At 30.8% G+C, this 19,993-nt stretch overlaps 1 protein-coding gene across 1 annotated transcript in view; it reads right to left on the bottom strand.

The window, feature by feature from the left end:
* Window positions 1–1,157: 1,157 nt before the first annotated feature.
* The window catches only part of LOC113385823 (cadherin-86C-like), a 62,835-nt gene continuing 43,999 nt past the window's right edge, over window positions 1,158–19,993 (bottom strand). The window contains exons 7-18 of the mRNA XM_026623652.1: window positions 15,499–15,691; window positions 9,224–9,467; window positions 8,822–9,041; window positions 7,620–7,754; window positions 7,033–7,268; window positions 6,628–6,944; window positions 6,133–6,256; window positions 5,931–6,061; window positions 5,259–5,567; window positions 4,888–5,145; window positions 4,247–4,542; window positions 1,158–2,472 (exon numbers count right to left, since the gene is read on the bottom strand). Of these exons, the coding sequence (XP_026479437.1) occupies window positions 1,472–2,472; window positions 4,247–4,542; window positions 4,888–5,145; window positions 5,259–5,567; window positions 5,931–6,061; window positions 6,133–6,256; window positions 6,628–6,944; window positions 7,033–7,268; window positions 7,620–7,754; window positions 8,822–9,041; window positions 9,224–9,467; window positions 15,499–15,691 (3,464 nt within the window). The 3' untranslated portion in view covers window positions 1,158–1,471. The remainder of the gene's footprint in view (window positions 2,473–4,246; window positions 4,543–4,887; window positions 5,146–5,258; window positions 5,568–5,930; window positions 6,062–6,132; window positions 6,257–6,627; window positions 6,945–7,032; window positions 7,269–7,619; window positions 7,755–8,821; window positions 9,042–9,223; window positions 9,468–15,498; window positions 15,692–19,993) is intronic.

Raw genomic sequence — 19,993 nt, 5'->3', positions numbered from 1 at the left:
TTTTCAAATATTTCAAACATTAGAAGTAAAAGGTAATTTTAAAAGTTTATACATCTTTATATGATTTAGATATTTATTATACAAAAACTATATATTTACAAAAAATACAAATGGATGACTTACAGTTTTTGATCATATGCAACTTATACAGCTATATTATCAATAAATATATTTCTTTATTTTTCTAACAATAGTAAAATATTTTGATATATGTTATAAATTTGCTGACAAACACTTTCATAAAACATTTTGTAATTGCATAAGACACATATTTTTTGTTAAAGTTTAAATGCAAAGATTCGCTATCTACTTATTTTACTAATGATGGCAAAACATTGATTTTAGCTGACAAACATGCTTAGATTTGCTAAAAAATAATTATAATAAAGCTATAGTACATTTTAAGATTTGACTTTTCATCGTTTTATTATATCTATTAGTAGTAAACACACGTACCTACAATAATTTTGTGTATAATGATATAGGTAGTTTAAATTAACCATAAGATGGGTAAAGTCCGAACTCGTTAATTAAAACAAGCTATTTGATTATGAACTGGTATTTCCAACAATTTATAAAATTGTTAAAATTTTTAGTATAAAACAGTGCGATATAATGCGATAAAGATAAATCGTGATATATCTAATACATATAAAATAATGGCTTTTAAAAATTTGATGATACTATAGCGTTCAACAACTTCTTCAAGAAAAATATCCAGTACTTTTCATCAATTACATCTTTTGTTTTCATTTTCATTTTCATTTCATATTTAATTATAAAATATCTATAAGCTGTATAACAATCACAAGTTTTCAACTTTTAAAAATTTGTTAATATACTAACTAATTGTATTGCAGTCTTACACAGCTAAAGGCAGCACAGTGCTTGGAAATGTTTATCCTTTGGACAAATTACTAACATTAAGATATTGAATTTAAACCTAGAAAAAGTACAGATTAAACTATTCATTATTCTAATATAATTGAATAAACGTATCAGGTCCCTATAATTAAAATCGATAAAGAGTAATTATTTACACACAGTCACATAAACAATATTTTACACATCGTGACGATCAACTCACAGTTTTATTCATTATAATATTAATATTTTATATTAATTGTATTAGTCTCTTGAAACTTGATAACCACCCAGATAAAACATAATAATATATTACAGACGACTCAAAAGATTTTATTCATTTTTTAAGTTTTTTGCTGTTAGTTCGATTACTTGCCTGTTAATTTACGTCTTCAACAAGCAATGCAACTTACAAACAATTTCAAAGCCTAAAAAAACCGAAGCAACATTATAACATAATAAAAAATATTTGTATCAATTGACACATAAAGGCTTCATTAATTCAGTGCATATTTCGATTCCGACTCCTCGCTTGTTTCATTGATTTGAAAAACAATTATTTATATAGAATATCCTCGATCACTACTTATCAAAGCCACAAAATTTTCTAATAAGGTGGCGAGTTGCTATCGGATCGCAATTGCTTTATCCGCATGTCATCATATGCAATAGTAAAAACGCTTTTTTTCTCTGCTATTGGATTTCGTTTCGCAGTTGTCAAATTTTGTAAAATCATGGATGTCATAGCTATGCCCGAATCCTGATCATCCTCCGGCATACCCTTTGTTTTACCATCAGATACAGTCAAATTATTTTGATTTTGAGGAATAGAAGAGGGATGTTCGTATCTGTATTCGGAATGTTGAGTTAGAGAATGATTAGAACCTTGGTTCGACGGTACTGCTTTAGCAGATTGTGTCTCTATAGCAGGTTTCTTTTGAATATGACTTTGTCTTTCTAGACTTGAATCAGTTCTTGACTTCGTTTTTGATTTAGATTTAGCTGACTCTGACTTTTTCTTTGAGTCTGTTTGTTGATCAAAGTACCATTGCATATATCTAGGTATTTCTTTACCTTCTTCGCCTCCGTCAGATTTATTAGGAGGTTTAGGTGCAGGGCCTTTGTTTTTATCAGCTGAAGTAGCTAATTGTCGCTTTTTGGGAATAGGTTTCTTCAGTCTGCCTTCATACATTTCTCCTTCCGTACTTGTTTTACCAGAATTAGTAGCATCTCCTGGTTTATCAGCTGATTTTCTATCTTCCAAACTATCCGCAGAAATGGATCTGCCGTTTTCTTCGTGATGCTGCTTCTGAGTTGCTGTTTGTCTTTTGGCTTTTACATATTTAGGTTCTCTAGTCATCTGAAGAGTTCGCTCAGCAGAGCGCTGTCGTTCGTCCAGCGAATCAGAAATTTCGGCAAGTACGTCTGATCGCTCTGCTTGCCTGCTCTTGCGGCTGTTGGTCTGTGATGACGTTTGATGGTGATCCTCGACCGGAGAATCTTCTTCTGCAATAGGAGTACGGATGCGGCGAGCTCCGAGAACGCGCTTTTGTTTGCGACGCCTTATTCGGCGGCGGCGACGCCAGTCTTCTTCATCTTCTTCATCTCCTGAAAAATAAAAAAATACCAATGAAATAATAAAATTATTCTATGCTAAAGAATATACCAATGCATAATTTTTTTCTTAACGTTCATAGAATACTTCTTTAGTATTCATTCGTAAGGTTGAGATTTAACACTAGATATACCAGTCGTTTGAATGTACCTATTTCTACCAATACCAGTCAAAATGACTGGTCTCTAAGAAAACATACTTATTGTGTTTTTAAGTTGAACAAAACTAATTACAGTTGTTAAATAGACTTATAGATATTGTCAAATAATAAAATATATTATTTTTAATAGTTTTTACAGTACTTTAGCACAATACTCAATAATTACAGTTACCGACGTGTTTTTAGATTTTAATTTCAATGCCATATGAATAATTGTAAAAATAATATCGCTTATTGCATTTATACCCTTTATAGTATATGTTTCAAGAAGTTTCATTACTACAAATTCGCTTAGAGGGGTTGATCCTTCGTCTTTTCCTAAACACGGGCAACCATTTACTATATATTTTTTGTTCTACATCAGATGTCAGACTGAATTCTATGTAAATTTATAGTTTCTTTGGCATTTACTGGCTAAATATGCTTCTGGCCTTCGTTGATAAATGTTATTCAACCAAAGTGATATGAGCTCCCAGTTTGAAGCTATTTTTGCTATTTTCCATAATTTGTTCCAAACCAGGGCTTATTTTGTATAAATTTGGTCTGAGTATGTCTCTGAAAGCTCTTTGAACTTCTAATATACCTGCAAAACCTATTTCACTTTACTACAACTCTTGTCCAAATAGCTTCGCCCAAACCTATTTTAGTTTCCTCTTTTGGTGCATTACTTCCAAATTGATCTTCAGAATTGGAAGAAAGTGGCTCGCATCATCTCATACGTTTGTTTGTGATATCTATCCATTTACTAACGTACTTGATCCATCTGTATTGTCTTTATCACGAAATTTTCTCATCTCTACAGTCGATAATAGCACTGCCTTGTGGATTGATTTGTTTATCTAAAAATTCACCGTCACTATCATATATTTTAAATCCTAGGTCCAAACATTTCAGAGATCCGCTGATTGTATTTTCCAAACAAGCTAAAAAAACATTCTTTCCATTCTTTTTTCGAAGACTAACAGTCACTATAAAAATAAGTCGGAACTATGGCCGTTTTTTCGTTTATAGTTTTTTTTACTCAAGAATGTATTTTTGAAAATTTCTGTATCCACGCGAATGTTACTTACTTGTATCAGTGTATAAAAAGAATAAATAATTATACTTGAAAATCACTTTCAATAAAATTTTATCTAGTGTGTTGAACGAAGCTCGAAACAATTGTTTTGTTGGTCAAAATCTAGTAATAGTTCAGCAACCTACGTTTTTACAATGTAAAAAAGAATAAAAAATAAATAATATACATTGTCGTCGATAAGAGTGTAGGCGATAGATAAACGCAGACTATCTGTGTCTATTGTTATTTCGGTTCTTTCATCAAACATTTTCTATAGAAACTTGCACCAGTAATTTTGACTGGTGCTCTTATAAGTAGTAGTAACACAATTTATTTTTGTTACTAATATATATAAAGTAACTTTGAATGCATAAAATAATTTTTATACTTATAACTTAAAAAGTCATAACTTCATTTCACAAAACAAATTTTACATATAATGGGAATTTTGAATTGAAAGTGTCCAACCTGTCATTTTGACTGGCGTGGTGTATCTAGTGTTAAATATTATTTATGTTATGAAGTATTATGATTTATGTAACTGTCCTACCAGGCGATTCGTCCAAATCGCTTCTAGTTCTTCTTGGATCTGTTTGCGTGCCAGCTGTGCGGTCGGTCTGCGTCCCGGCGACCGCAGCAGCCGCATGTCCTGGCAAGCTCTGAGTCTCAGATAGAGCTTCTGCCAGTCCGCCTCTCAAGCTGCGAGTTTCTTGGAGTAGTAGAAGTCTTTCCTTTTCAAGAAGAATTTTACGTAGTAAAGCATTTTGTTCGCGTAAAGACTCTTCCAATGGCGGTTCTTGAGCTTGAGGAATTGCTTGTGTCTGATGCATTTCATCTTCCATGAACCTAGGAAGAACAAACATAAATATATAATTTGAATACACTCATATATTGGACTCGAAATATACGAGATATGAGATATTGCAAATGTCTACCGGTTTATATCCATAAATTGTGGATAAGAAAATTAGATCGTAATCAGATAAAATCATTCAATATGAAGAACTATGAATCATGCTAACTATAAGTAAAAACTTTGATAATTGAAAATGATAATTTGATAATAAAAACTTATTAATTTAAACAGTCAATTTTTTATATGATTCGTTTTCTGAGAACCCCATTTGCACATTGAAATATCACATACATTATGGTTCAAAATCATAAGAATGTAACCTTTGAATCATTTACCTTCTCATCAGCAATTCTTTTCCCCCGTCAACTAATACGTATTGCCCACTTAATGCATCCTCCCTTCCACCCCTTGTCATCAACTGAAGAATTTCGGCATCACCTTCTCTTATAAATCTTTGATCGCGTCGGTCATCAGTCTGAGCCATAGTAATCAGACGTTCTCTATCTAATCTTTCCAGGCGATCGAGTTGGTCTAAATCGCGCTCTGATCGACGCAACTGAACATCACGGGTGTATATGACGTTGGGACCATCCCTAAAAAAACAATTACAACTAAGCAACTTTTAATATGATGGACAATATTGTAGATCAATTTTATCAACGGACGAAAATGAAAAATTACTGTTCCTATATAAACTTTCACTAACCTCAATCTGAGAGCACCATCTGGTCCTCTCTCAGGTGCAGTTAGTCTTCCGGGTCCTGGAATATATTCTTCTCTGGTAACTGAAGCGTCATCACGATCATCGCGGTACCTTTGCGATTGTTGATTATTATTTCGCCTGTTGAATTGCCAATGAGTCGGTCTTGTTCGTGGTTCAGCTTCTGCACTCCAGGCTTCACGAGCTCGGGTCCATTCAACAGTTTGTGGAAGAACTCCGCCTTTGAGAGCTGTTTTCTCGGTGGCTGATCTGTGCACCAGTCGAACACCATCTTCGGTAGCTACAACGCGCTTCCTGAAATTTTAATAGTATCTATCAACACATTAAAAATTAAAGTGGAATACCCTAATATCAATAGTAACGACATATCAGTAAATAACACCATATCCCAGAGATTTGAAGAGATAACTCTTCATGGAGCAAGTCGCGCTTAGAATTATATTACTCTTTTGTGTTCAACTGAGCCTCGGCCTATCACTTTGATAAATTCTCAACAAATTTTTCAACATAAAGCATATTTGTGTTAATTTATGAAATTCCGATGTTTTATGACTGAAGGGATTTATATTCTTAGCAATCCCTTGGTACGTGGTTTTAAAATTTGATATTTTTGAGTGGCAAAATAATGTGGAGTAAATATATTTATGTAATAAATACCTGGGCGGCATATATAGAGGACAACCTGCACAAATGCAGCACAGTATCAAAGCCAAAATTGCGCAAGCTATTGCAAGAGCCAGAAATATCAGTAACCAAAACAATAGATTACTGCTATCGCCTCGATAGATCTGAAATAAAAATAAAAATGATAATTTTGTTATAACTTCAGTGTATATTGTATTTACCATAAAAAAAATACCTGTGCTGTTGTTTGTTCGGTTGCTATAGCCGCTGCGGAATAATTGCCGCTAAGTCGTCTTTGAATTTGATCAACGTCCACAACAGAATTTGAAGTATAATGAAGACTGGCCAGAACAATACTCCTGAAAAGTTTAATATAAAATATAAACATGAGAAGAGCATTTGCCAGGCACATTAAATTATTTACAATAAATATCTATATTGATGCAACTTAAAAAAAAAGAAAGTAAAATCACGAATCATTGAATTACTAAATTAATTCGATATTTATGTCTTCTATCAGTAAAATGAGGATGCACTGGATAAATCAAAACAATAATTAGTAATATGTAAAGTTAACTGTAATGCAAGCAGTATTTTATTGCATAAAATAATGCTTAACAGTCTGAATTTTTTTCTGAGAAACTGTACAAATTAACACCCAATGAATGATCTTTTAGGAAAATTTCTCAGTTAAAAAATTCAGTATTTTAATTTTTTCTCTAAAACTAACTTGTCCGGGTCGGTATCATGCGGCCTGACGTCCTCGATCGTAACAGCAGCCCCTGTCAGAGCTCTTATCGTGTCGGCGGTGGCTTTCAGATCAGGCTTCGAACCAGGAACCACAAACATGAGCGACCGTGCTCTGCTTTCAGGAGGATAAACACGAACTGAGGTTGTTGCTGCCATGTGAGGAACTCCTAAGTCGTAGGCGCGCACAGTCATAGCGTAAACCTCAGGTTTCAGGCCATTTCCTTGCTTATTGGATGTATCACGAGATGTTTTTATGTTATTTACTGTTAACTCGCCTAATTGATAAAAAAAATATATGAAATTCTAATTTTCACATTAGTTCAGAATAGTTTACAATAAAATAATTATATTATCAATATGAATATGATTTCAATAACTTATAGAACTGACCAGTAATTTCATCCAAACGAAATTTTTCATCATAATTTCCATGTACGATTTCGTATCTGACTTGATTATTTGGGCTGGTGGCATCTGCATCAGTGGCATGTAGAAAGGCTGGAACCGTAAAATTATTTAGCCCAGATGACAGCATAAATTCATAAACATCTCGTTCAAAATGAGGCGCATTGTCGTTCACATCAGTTATTGATAGAACCAGAGAAGTTGTAGCAGCATTACCTTTGAGGAAAAATTAAATATTAAAATTTCAAGCCTGTATACGTATTTTTGTATAACTGCATTTTAATGAAAATAACATTATCGATTATTATTTTTGTTTACCCTATGTACACCAAGAAATATCTGTTTGCACTTATTTTCTATATGAATATTCAAAATAATATCGTTATATATTGGTATGTGTATTTAGATAGGTTTTATAACAAGTATCTATATAAAGACGATCTTTAACTGATATAAGTAAAATTATATATAAACATTATTTCATGTTTTCGAACTATTATGAAAATTAATAAAAACTGACTATTATTCAATTTCATAATATAAAATTTTTATCAATTATTGATTTACCTTCTCCATCAGCATCTCTGGCTTCCACAAGAAAACTATATTCTGGCATTTCCTCACTATCAAATCCGTGATTGTTAGTCGCTACAGTAATCCATCCAGTTTCAGAATCTAATTTTAATGATGTATTTCGATACCCTACAATAACAGAGAAACGATTATTATTCCATATAAACGGGCTAAAATACATGGTTAAACTAGCATTCGAAATAATTAATGAAAACGTTCACAGTAATATTAAAAATTACGCTAGTAATTCACGACAATCTTTAAACAAGATTATAGGAACCATCATTGGCTATATTTTAGGAGTAGGACATAATAGACCATTAAATGGATTTAAAATTGCATTGATTTAAAACCTAATTTTCAAAAAATTTGTGATATTGATAATATATAAATTGATCTAAAATGCATCTAAAGTAGTTGGTTATTAATTGTAATAAAGAATTATATTTATGTTATATTTAAAATTTTAGAGGTACGGAGGCACATAGCGCCTGACACTCTATTTAACAGGTATTATTTAAGCGAGTATAAATCTTTCGATTTCAAAATACAAATGAACTTTCTACCGTAAATGGTAGAATATTATTAGATATTTTAAACAATTTTAGTAGGTACCACCAAACAAACATGTCTGTCCCTTAGCACCGGACACTAAGTCGTCCCTTAGCGCCGGATAGTAAACATATAGATATTTCTTAGGAGAATTGACGTAATTTATTCTAATTATTTAATTTTGTTCTGTATGAGTGCTAACGATCACTACATACCCTCATTTTTCGTATTTTCTAGTCAAAGAATGAAAATCTTATGATGAATGCTCCAGCTGAGAACATCAGTGTGGCCCAGCCAAAAGGGTGGATAAATAGTGATTATTTTTTGCAATATCTAAGAATATTCGTCAAACACACATGTGCAAACATTCCAGATTCCAGGTTATTTTGAAATGTCCAGTACTAGGTGCCACGTTTTAAAATCATATTTTTTGTTACCAAAGTTTGTTAATTTAGTTTGATTTCTAACTTTGTTATTTAACATAAGTCATAATTTGATAAACATTTCGTAAAATATTTTTTGATTTATTTATAAATAACCTTAGGTGTCTGGCACTCGGGGACTTCCCCCTATGTTTTATTTTGCATAAATAGAATAGAAGTATAAGAATATTATATGATGAGAATAAGACTTATCCTATTTACCCAATATTCTAGTATATCTTAATCTTCCTCCAGGACCAGTATCTTCATCTTTAGCCTGCACCTGAATGACTCTGGTACCAGCAGTAGCATTTTCCGCAAGATCCGCACGATATTCGGGTTGCAAAAAAACCGGCGGATTGTCGTTGACATCATTTAAAAAGATTGTTACGTTTGCTATAGCCGACAAGTTTGTTGTAGGTCCCAATTCTTGTGCTACGATCTGCAAATTAAACATTTAATTTTGGTCATTTCATAAAAGAAATGAATAAAGTTAAAATATGAAAAATAAGTATAAAATTATATCGCATTTCGAAGATATCATGACAAATAATAACGACATCTGACAGAGTTAAAAAATTGACGAGTTAAGGAAATCCACAAAATAATTAGGTATTTTATTACCTGAAACGATAGAACTGGCATCTTCTCATAATCTAGCATTGCTGGATCTCTCACTCTAATGAGGAAGGTGACATCTCGATCACCAACGCTTGGTGATATTTCGAAAGTTCCATTATTTCCTATCAGCTGAAGTGAGAAAACACCTTTGTCTCCTGGATCATCATCCCTGACTCGCGGCGCAGGCGGGTCAGGAAAAAATAAGGTAGTACCCTGAGGACTGTTCTCATCCAATCGTATGACATAGCTGTAAATATTATTTATTTTTTAATTTCAATGTTCATTATTATTTAATTGTACCTATCAATTTTGTAAATAGGACATTATTATAACAAAAAAAATATTTCAAGGCCGCGATGATGACCTGAGATTAAGAATCGAATTTATTTATTATTTTAAACACATTTTTTTAACTTCCCGTAGGGTAAGTTATTGTAATGGGCCGGAAATCGAAAATGAAAATTTTTACATTTCTCGACGTTTTGAAGGTTTCTGAACATTTTAGCATACCTCAGAAAAAATGGATGTGTGTGTGTGTATGTATGTATGGATACAATTTTTCATCCACGTTCTAGGGCGCACGGATCAACCGATTTGAATGGTTCAAAAAACATTCAATTCCTGTTGATAGGGAGATGCGCTGATTAGTTTTTGGAAAAGGCAGGTCCAGCCATTACGGGGATACGTAACAAAGAGTGCAGAAAATAGAAATCGAGTTTTTGAGTAATCTAAAGAACATTCAATTAGTAATGATTCGGAGAAGTGATTATTAGTTCTTGTCAATGGCAGGCCCAGCCATTTCGAAGATACAGAGCTAAATGTGCAAAAAGTGGCAGTTTTTGAGAGAACTAAGCGTCCAATTTAAATGATTCAAAGAACTTTTAGCTTGTTTTAACAAAATAATTGATTTTGGAAACAAATTGTACCATTTGTTTTTAGTTTTTTTTTTGTATATCGAAAATAATTCAGATTTTATTTTCTAATTTACTCTAAACAAATAATTTCAACTTTGCAATTCAGTTTATATAATTCTTATAAATATTAGACAATGTTACAATATTTATAATAATCTCTTTGAAAACATTCAATATTCCTCGAACATTTCGTTACGGCACGGGAAGTTCCAGCAATTTGCCTTAAGGCACGATGCCATACACCCCACTAGTTTATTTTTATACCTACCTATTATAGTGTAGGTATAATAAATGTACTGTTATTAATTAGCATATTAAGAATTTAAGGGAAAATACAATTAATTTTTTTGCTGATAAAATATAACTTTCTCACTAACTTAATAATCACAGTTATAACAAAAATATAATATTACTGTAATTTTAATCATTCAACGAATTAATGAATCCATTGCCCAATTTTAATACAATAATAAGGACAAAACAAAAGGTATGGAATTGAGAAGAATGGCTAAAAGCCTATATCATAAGAACAAGTGTTTTCAAGCTGAATAAAAGTTAATAAAATTTAAAAATTCATAAATAATTACAACCATTACATAATAGGAAACATCTTCCCTTTAGCGTTATATGGTTCTCCTACCAATGCTAATTAAAAAGAAAATTCATTAAAGCATTAAGTACTAAAACTCATTTATATCTACCAATCATTTAAAAATGGACAAGCGGCAAAGATTGTGTAATAACTTTATGTGCTTAAAAAGTTACGAGTGATATATCTTAATTGCGGTCTAAGTTCAATAGGAGTAAGGTACTTACAGCGTAAGTATTCGATAGGAATCTCATTTCGATTTATTGTGCCATTACCAATAATTAAGACAAAGTTTATTACTTTGTAATAGTTAGCTCAATAATTCAATGCATTTATTTACGTACTTGGTAATTACATAATATTTTGTAATGTTTCCCTTATTGCTCGTACGATGAGTTAGAAGACAAAATTAACAAGCATACCAGTAGAATACATAGTAAGTATAATCAAGTTTCTATATACAGTACTTATGAGTGCAAAATGTATACTTATTGAAAATAGACTATACATAATATAATTGTGTTCTTATTAGTCAACACACGACTTCATACTGATTTACAAATTTATCCTATTGCGCCCTCAATATTTTAGATTCGCAAACTAATCCGATAACAGTATTGGAATTTTAATACCATCTGGCAACAATTCATAAATTTAGCACCTTTTTGACCCTATAAAAACATCTCCAAAAACCATTTTATTTCATTGTGTATTTGGAGCTCGAGGTGACCTTTCCAATGGTAAGTCTGAGTAATCCTTATTATGTAATAACTTCATATATTTATTTTCGAATGCATGGTATGAAGTTTTTGTTTTGATTGATTTGATTTGACTCGATATTGTATTGACTTAAAATCAAAATCAATTGGTTACACACTTTTATATATTTTAATATTTTTTTGCTATAGTGTTTTTTTTTTGTATTAATATCGAACAATATTTTGCACAGGAGCGGACAACTTCAGGGATTCATTGTGCATTAAATTGTTTTATATTGTATTGTTTATTAGTTTTTAAATGATAATTTAAATTTTTATATTCACTTAGTTTCATTTTTCTTTATTTGCATCCCCGTTTTTTCCGATTTTTTGTTCGTTCGAAGACTTTGATGGATAATTTTGATCTCGTTTAAAACGAGTTTTAAAGCCGCGTTTCGCGATTTTTAATACGTTCCTATCGCCTACCCCCCACGATAGGTTCGAGTAGTTCGCGTTTCAATATTAAATTAATTTAATATATTTAATAAATATTAATTTATTACTTTTTGTGGGTGTATGGTTGCTTGCAAAGTTTTTCCCACAAATGGCGCAACTCCATGCACTGTAGTCTGTAAATAACACATGTACTTTCATCTAAATAATTTACTAAATTTGTTTACTATATATATTGATGATTATATAAATACTTTAAAATATATTTTTTTAAATTTGATTTTTTTTATTATATTTGATACGCGTTTATGGATGTAAGTAACCCGTTTAAATTTGTTAAAGTACTTATTTTTATTAACTTATTTTTTTTAATTTTGGTAATAATTTAAATTTGTTGGTCGTGGCACAATGGGTCCCCCGGACGGAGAATTGCTGAAGATGTAGTACTTGAAGTGAAATGAAAGGTACGATGATATAAAATCCTAAATTATATAAGAAATTATTGAAACAAACTTTTATTTCAGCGTGAATCGGCTGCCACTAGTTACCAGAGTAACAAATACATAAAACTACTACTACAATCCATAGAAAAAAATCTGCACCGAACCTATTTGATGTACCAGGACTGCCAAAAGGCCACCAGATGAGAACGTGCATATGTAAAGGTTTTCTAGTAATAATATTATTAGTATTAAGTAATTAGATCTTAGTTAGTTATAAGTTATGCTTATAATAATATTACCGGGGCCCCATTTGCATGTTTACCATATTATTATGTCGCATGTTCGTGTTTTTTTTACCCTTGTTTAAGTAGAAATTATTCAAGAATATTCCAAAGAAATTATGAACTCAAGACCAAACAGGATCATCAGAATTTATATACTCAATACCAACCAGAAAAAAAATTGCGCAACCAGGATCAAAAGAAGTTTTATACTCAAGATCAACCAGAAGGATTGCACGGCACGCATGAAATGCAGATGAAATGTGAGAAAAAGACTTTAGTTATATTATATTAGTGTTATTGTATTGTTAGTTATATTATATTATTTTTATTGTATTATATTGATCTTCAGTTAGGATCAGACTGGGATGGCGTATTGGGCTTAAAATTTTCGGTCATTGTTTTTTTTGGGGTTAATCGCGTATTTTAATTTCAATTTTGCAGGCCTGATGGTAATGGGTAAACCTTCCAATTTTTTCGCGCATTTTATTTTAACATTAATTATTTAACTATAGCAAATCATAAAATGATTTGCCCATACACTTCATAGCCTGGGAAACTATGAAGTTGTTTTCTAAGTCTTTACATGGTGGATCGAGGGGGGTACATCATGTAATTACTTTTTTTATAACTTTAAACTCACCGTTATAGTACTAAAATACACATTTATATTAATTTACTTTTTCTATGCAACGGAAGGTTCTAAGGGGTTTTTAATGACGATATTTGGGATCATTCGATCATTTCGCGGGAGTTTTTCGCGGTGCATTGGGTTCAGTTAAGGATAATTTTATGTTTATATGTATTTAGTTTATAAGTTAGATTAGGTGGACTAGGGCTGCAGAAGTCGATACTTAGTAATATTTACACCATATCCGTTTCCATGTGAGATGTTAGATACGTAAATATGAATGAAAGTATCTGTTTCTGTTGCGACACCACATTAAAAAAAACGCGCCTGGCAACTTCACCTCCTGGGTGGCGTGGAAGAAAGTTGCAACCTAATTATAAGTATAATTATTAAATTGAAATATTTAATTAATATTTTAATCACACATATATATATATATATGTGTATATATGTGTGTGTGTGATTAAAATATTAATTAAATATTTCAATTTAATTATATATATATATACTCGTATATAAATTATATATATACATATATATATATATATATATATATATAATATATTATATATATATATATAATAATATATATATAAATTATATATATATATATAAATTATATATATATATATATAAATTATATATATATATATAAATTATATATATATATAAATTATATATATATATATATATCTTAACTCATGATAAAAAATGTAATGTTGGAATATTTAATATAATAAAACTTCTCAAAATAATCTTAGCTTATTTATTTTAAACCTTTGAAATCTTTCCACAGGTGCATTTGGAAAAAAATGCTTTTTTAGAAAAAAAAAAAACCCTTTATAATTAATGACTTTGATTCGAATGTTTAAAAAACCTATACAAGTGTAAGGTTTTTGATAGAATTGTTAATGCTAATAATAAATTAATAATTAATTTTTATCAACATAACATGTTTCTAATTTAATTCTTATTTTATGAATAGTGAAATAAATAAAAATCTACAACCTTGCCATTTTATCTTAATCGATTTTTCTTTAATTACGTTAAAAAGAATATTTAAACTAGTGGTGTGTATGGCATCATGCCTTAAGACAAATTATTGAAACTTCCCGTACCGTAACGAAATGTTCGAAGAATATTATCTATTTTCAAATAGATTATTATAAATAAATACTGTAACATTATCTAATATTTATAAGAATTATATGAACTGAATTGCAAAGTTGATAATATTTGTTTAAAGTATATTAGAACTTAAGTCAAAATTACAATTAAAATCAGAATTATTTTCGATATACAAAAAAAATTTTTTGAAAAAAAAAATTTGAATAATTTTTTTTACAAAAGCAATTATTTTGTTAAAACAAGCAGAAAGTTCTTTGAATCATTCAAATTGGACGCTTAGTTCTCTCAAAAACTGCCATTTTTTGCACATTGAGCTCTGTATCTCCAAAACCCCTGAACCTGCCTTTGCCAAAAACTAATTACCACTTCTTTCCGTCACTACAAATTGAATGCTTTTTGGATCATTCAAATCCGATGCTCCGATCTCTCAAAAACTCGATTTCTATTTTCTGCACTCTTTACTCCATATCTCCGAAACGGCTGGACCTGCCTTTGCCAAAAACTAATCAGCACATCTCCCTACCAATAGGAATCGAATGTTATCGATCCGTGCGCCCGAAAACGTGGACGAAAAATTATATTCATACATACATACACACATACACAAGCGAACAAACACACACATCCATTTTTTCTGAGGTATGCCAAAATGTTCAGAAACCTTCAAAACGTCGAGAAATGTAAACATTTTCAATTTCGATTTTTGGACGATTACAATAACTAACCCTATGGGTTAATTATAATATCAATTGAGTTCTATTTGAAAAACGCGTTTTGCTAGTTATCCCTGTTACAAATAGCTCCCCTAAGAAAAAATAAACATTTAAATCAATTTTGAGTTTTGCTTTCAGCTATAGAAAATTAATACGGAGTTCACGTTTCTCATCGTCACTATATATAAACTATAACATTTCCTAAAAAAATATTGAAACCGTCTGCAACTATTATAAAATATAGAAAAATAAAATTAGTTAACGATATTCGGAGAAGATAATTAAAGCAAGTTATTTTTGGCAAAGTAAGTAAGTAACTAATAAAATCCTACATGCTGGTTCAAGTCAATCATACAGCTCATACAGCTTTAGGGGGTACAATACAATGAGCAAAGACTATTATTATAAAGATAATCTAAAAACTTTACCTATCGCTGTCGAAGTACGGCGGGCTATTGGATCTGTCTGGCAGGAGGAAAGCGAGCTGGACGGTGCTGGCTTGCGCGGGCGGCTCCTGTCTGCTGACCTTCACCTCTTCGGCGACCACCGTTATCAGGATGGGAGCGCCCGCGTGCGATATGGCAGCGGCCTCGTCCAAAGGCCGAGCGAGACTTATGACCCCTAAGATTCACAATATTTCTTATTTAGTTTTATTTTTATGTTGGACTCACGTTCGTGCGGGTACGTGCCCGCCAAAGTACTTTTGCTACGAGAGCGCAACAAGCCGGACTGCTTCATGTGGCGCCAATGATTTTATTAATAGAATATATTGCAGGTATGGGAAACATTAAAGGATCATTATATTTAATGAAATATCTATGACATTTAAAGAAACAAAGACTATACTATTAAAATTAAAATTGTTTAAGTCTATAAACTCTAAAACTAGCCAATTTCTAAATAAGGACACAGTGTAATTTTGTCGATATACTCCATTTTCGCCATATTTTTCGGAATAGTATAGTATACTATAAAAATATACTGTAAAATATAATAATTATAATGTAATAAGTATACTATAATATAGTATACTGTAAAATTACACTGTGTCCTTATTTAGAAATTGGCTAGTTTTAGTAACGTTCCCGCGACTGTATAATGTGACGAAAGCCATAATCACAATCCTGTCAGATGTTGAGAGTCATTGCCACAGTAATTAGTTCAAACGTATATCGAGCCTTTTAAAGTTTATTTTGAGTGTGGTTTTCTTATGTTTTTTATGAACTTATTTATCGTTATTTGTAATGATTTCTATCAAAATTGATGAACCTAGGCCAGCACTAGTGATTTCGATCATTTTTTCTGCAAAAAACAGATGATTGCTGTAATTTTGATTAAATGACGCAGTACAGTAACAATGGACAAAATGCACAGACCTTATACACGTGGGTATTATAAAGTTCATGTAGCACTATTAACATTAAAACATATAAAAAAATAATTGCTAAAAATAGACCAAAGGATTCACCGGTAAAAAGAAGAGACTTGCATTTGTTGCAAACCCTCTTTTCCCGTTCTGAGCTCGGCGAAGGTTGGTTACGATTAGATACAAAATCCGACATTTCAGAAAACCGAATTTTAATTTTACTAAAAAACCGGTTTTCGAATTTTATATAAAAAATAAATTTTTGATCAAATATTCTGTAATTTATCCGCAAATTTAGTGTAATTTAGAGCAGTATTTGACTGAATATATTTATTGTTTAATTTTATAGATAGTAAACAAAATTATTTTAATTTTAATTAGTAAAACTAAAAAATGATAGTTTATCTTGATTAAATAACTTTGAAAATAATTATTCGTTATTCATGCTTCATTTTCACATGTAAGAATGAAAATATTTTTATGATAGTGAAAGGAAATTTTTCGAATAAAATAAAAATAATACATTTTTAAATAAAAAAAATCATTAAATTAAAATAAAATAAAAAAATGTTAGATACACGTTGATACATACTTGTTAATATCAATTATAGTTTTAAAAACAATTAAGCTAAACTCGGGTATTGTCTGTTCCGAGCAATTTTAATTAATTAATTTTAAATATTCCAATTGTTTTTTTTTTGTTTAATAAAATATGATTTCAAAAAGACGTGTCCTTTGTTTACTCACACAATTTCCTGAAATAGAAAATACTCTCATACTTGTTCTAAGTTTTTTGTTCTTTTATTTGTGGCTTCTAGGGTTTGAAACTCTTTTTTTAAGTTAGGGTAGAGGAAGTTACTTCTTCAAGAAGAAGTTACACTGATTTAAATTAATATATACACTGGTATATAAATCTAAATTAATATATACAAAATCTTTCTGGGAACCATTGCAAACTGATATGAAATGCTATTGAACCGATATGATTTCAAGAATTAAAACGCTTTCATCTCTATTTTATATTTATCATTTTCCACATATACAGTAAAAACCGACTTTTTTCGCTAAAAAACCGGTTTTCGAATTCCATAATTTTCGCCAAAAAAACGGTTTTTCTAAAACCGGTTTTTAGAAACCGACAAACCCTAGTTACGATGTATGATTTGTTCCCTTTGGGCTTATGCTTCATGAGCTGATGTCCCAAAGAGAACGTATAATTTATGAACTATCTTCTTAAAATTATGTCCTGAACCTATATGTCATTTGGTCCGTACTATATGGACCATTGGTTTTTGAAATTAGTTGCATAATTCTGTCGAGGAATGTTATTATACTACCTACTTATTTAAAAGATGTAAACTATGTAATTGGTAATCAATGAACCAAAGATGATTAAAAACGTTTGAAAAAACTCCATGTCATTTTGTCCGTACTTCTCCTATAATTGAAATCATGAACAACCCTATTACTGCTATCTAATTTTTTAATATATGAATCGATTTATTACGAGGACACAAGATTGACAATGAATGACATATTGAATTTCCCTTAATATGTATAATAATTCCCAGTAATATGTGCGCTTACATTGTGTGCATATTACGTATTGTATATTATGCGCACAGCTATAATTTGCAGAACGGGTTGAAAAAATATGAAGGAGTGGAATTAAGTATTACAGAGAATGTAATAAATCTTTATATGTGATCTTCATATTTTTAATTTTGTTATAATTCACCGCTTTCTAAGTTAGGTATATTACAATGATCATATAGAATCTGATATTAGTTCGTCAGTCTGATCATCTATTACTGCTGCAATTGAATACCAAAGCATAAATAAATGCTTTTTCAATACAAGTTTAGGCATTTTGAAATAAATAACTGCACTAGTTACATATAAATATAATAGTAGTAGAAACGCAATTGATTGCATTAAGGGGGGAAGTCCATATAGCATTTTCAAAAAATTGATTTTTTTTTTCGATAATCTGCAAGTATAGTATGTTGAGCGTATATTGGCGAGTCGAAAAAAAATCTCTTATATTAACAAAGTTATAGCTAACATAACGGGGCGGGTCGGAGTGCACATTGTCAAGCAATCAAGCGTATTTGTTAAGTTTCAAGTGAAAGGGTCTCTTCCATTATAATAATTAGAAATACTTCTTTTGTCCTACAACCGGAAGACTTCTATGTACCTTAGTACAAGTGTAATATTGGTATACGAACAAAAGCTAGTCGAGAAATATAGTTAGTTTAGCTGGAAAATTCGTAGTGTTCAGTCCATTTCAATACGTAAAAATGCCGAATTTTCTAAAAGGTAGGCGAAGTAATATTGCACAAAATAACACTAAAAAAGACGTTATCAGGGCAATCAGTTTACTGATAAAGCAGGTGAAAAAATTGACGCAAGAACAAGTCATAATGAAAGTGCGAGTGGTCAAGATCCTCTAGACGTAGATTTAGCTCCATTACTGGGTAAAGAAATGAAACAGCACCTCTCACCAATTTATGAAGATTTGTCCAAAGATGATTTACTTGAAGGATGCCTTGGTGATCATACGCATAACGCGAATGAAAGTTTCAACGCGACAGTTTGGCGACTATCACTAAAACACCCACATTGTGGACTAAGGGTAGTTGAAATTTCACCATATATTGCAGCTAGAATATTTAATGAAGGTTTTAGTTCAATATTAAGAATAATGAACCTTCTGAATTTGACTGTTGGTACTTATGCTAAAGTATATGCTGATAATACTGATGAGGCGCGAATAACTTAGCAAAAACCAACAACTTACAGAAAATCAGCCTTTTGAAGATAAGAAAGGACTATTGTATGGACCTGGGATTGCAGATTAATCGGTAAGTAACTAAATCTGGTCATTTTCCTTTACTAAATCTTTAAACGCGATTATCTCGAAACTGTATTTTTAAAAACTGCTCGTGTTGTAACTCAAAAAGTTATGTATCGATTTGTCTGAAATTTGGTGAGGCCTTTCTTTATATTATTATCGGAAGGATAAACCTAAATTTTTAGTTCTTTCGCGTTGATAAAGTATTTTCTGGGGTCCAAAACGTCAAAAAAATAGCCACAAATTCAGATTTCTTTTTCAAAGGCTTGTTTTTCATTGAATTTTATACTTTTCTTTAAATTTTATAGGTTTATCATTTTCATTAATATATTTTCAAAAGAAAACATTAAAAAAAAATTTTTTAGATCGATGGTTGATGAGTGAGAAATGAAGCAGTTTGGAACCTCGCGTCGGAGGCAGCCCACAAAAAGTTATCCTGAGCCTCCATTTTGAAAACAAAATTTTTTTAAATATTTTTTTGTATTCTAAAAGGGTTAAATAAAGTTGTGTTTAAGTTTAAAAACAATAAAATAATTCCATCACGTCTAAAAATGTTCTTAAAATATGACCTATTTTTATGCGTCTATATGAACTTCCGCCCTTAAAATACTTACATTTACAAATCATTCTCTGGTGAGTGAAGTTTAAGTAAAATATAGGAAAAGTATAATTTTATTGCAATATTTGAAAATTAGATTAAACT

The sequence above is a fragment of the Ctenocephalides felis genome, unplaced genomic scaffold, assembly GCF_003426905.1.
Source record: "Ctenocephalides felis isolate EL2017-DRISC unplaced genomic scaffold, ASM342690v1 CF-g0.4_SCAFFOLD_03571, whole genome shotgun sequence".
In the NCBI taxonomy this organism is placed as follows: Eukaryota; Metazoa; Arthropoda; class Insecta; order Siphonaptera; family Pulicidae; genus Ctenocephalides; species Ctenocephalides felis.
Note: the sequence above shows the minus strand (reverse complement) of the source record. Positions and strands in the feature narration are given on the sequence as shown.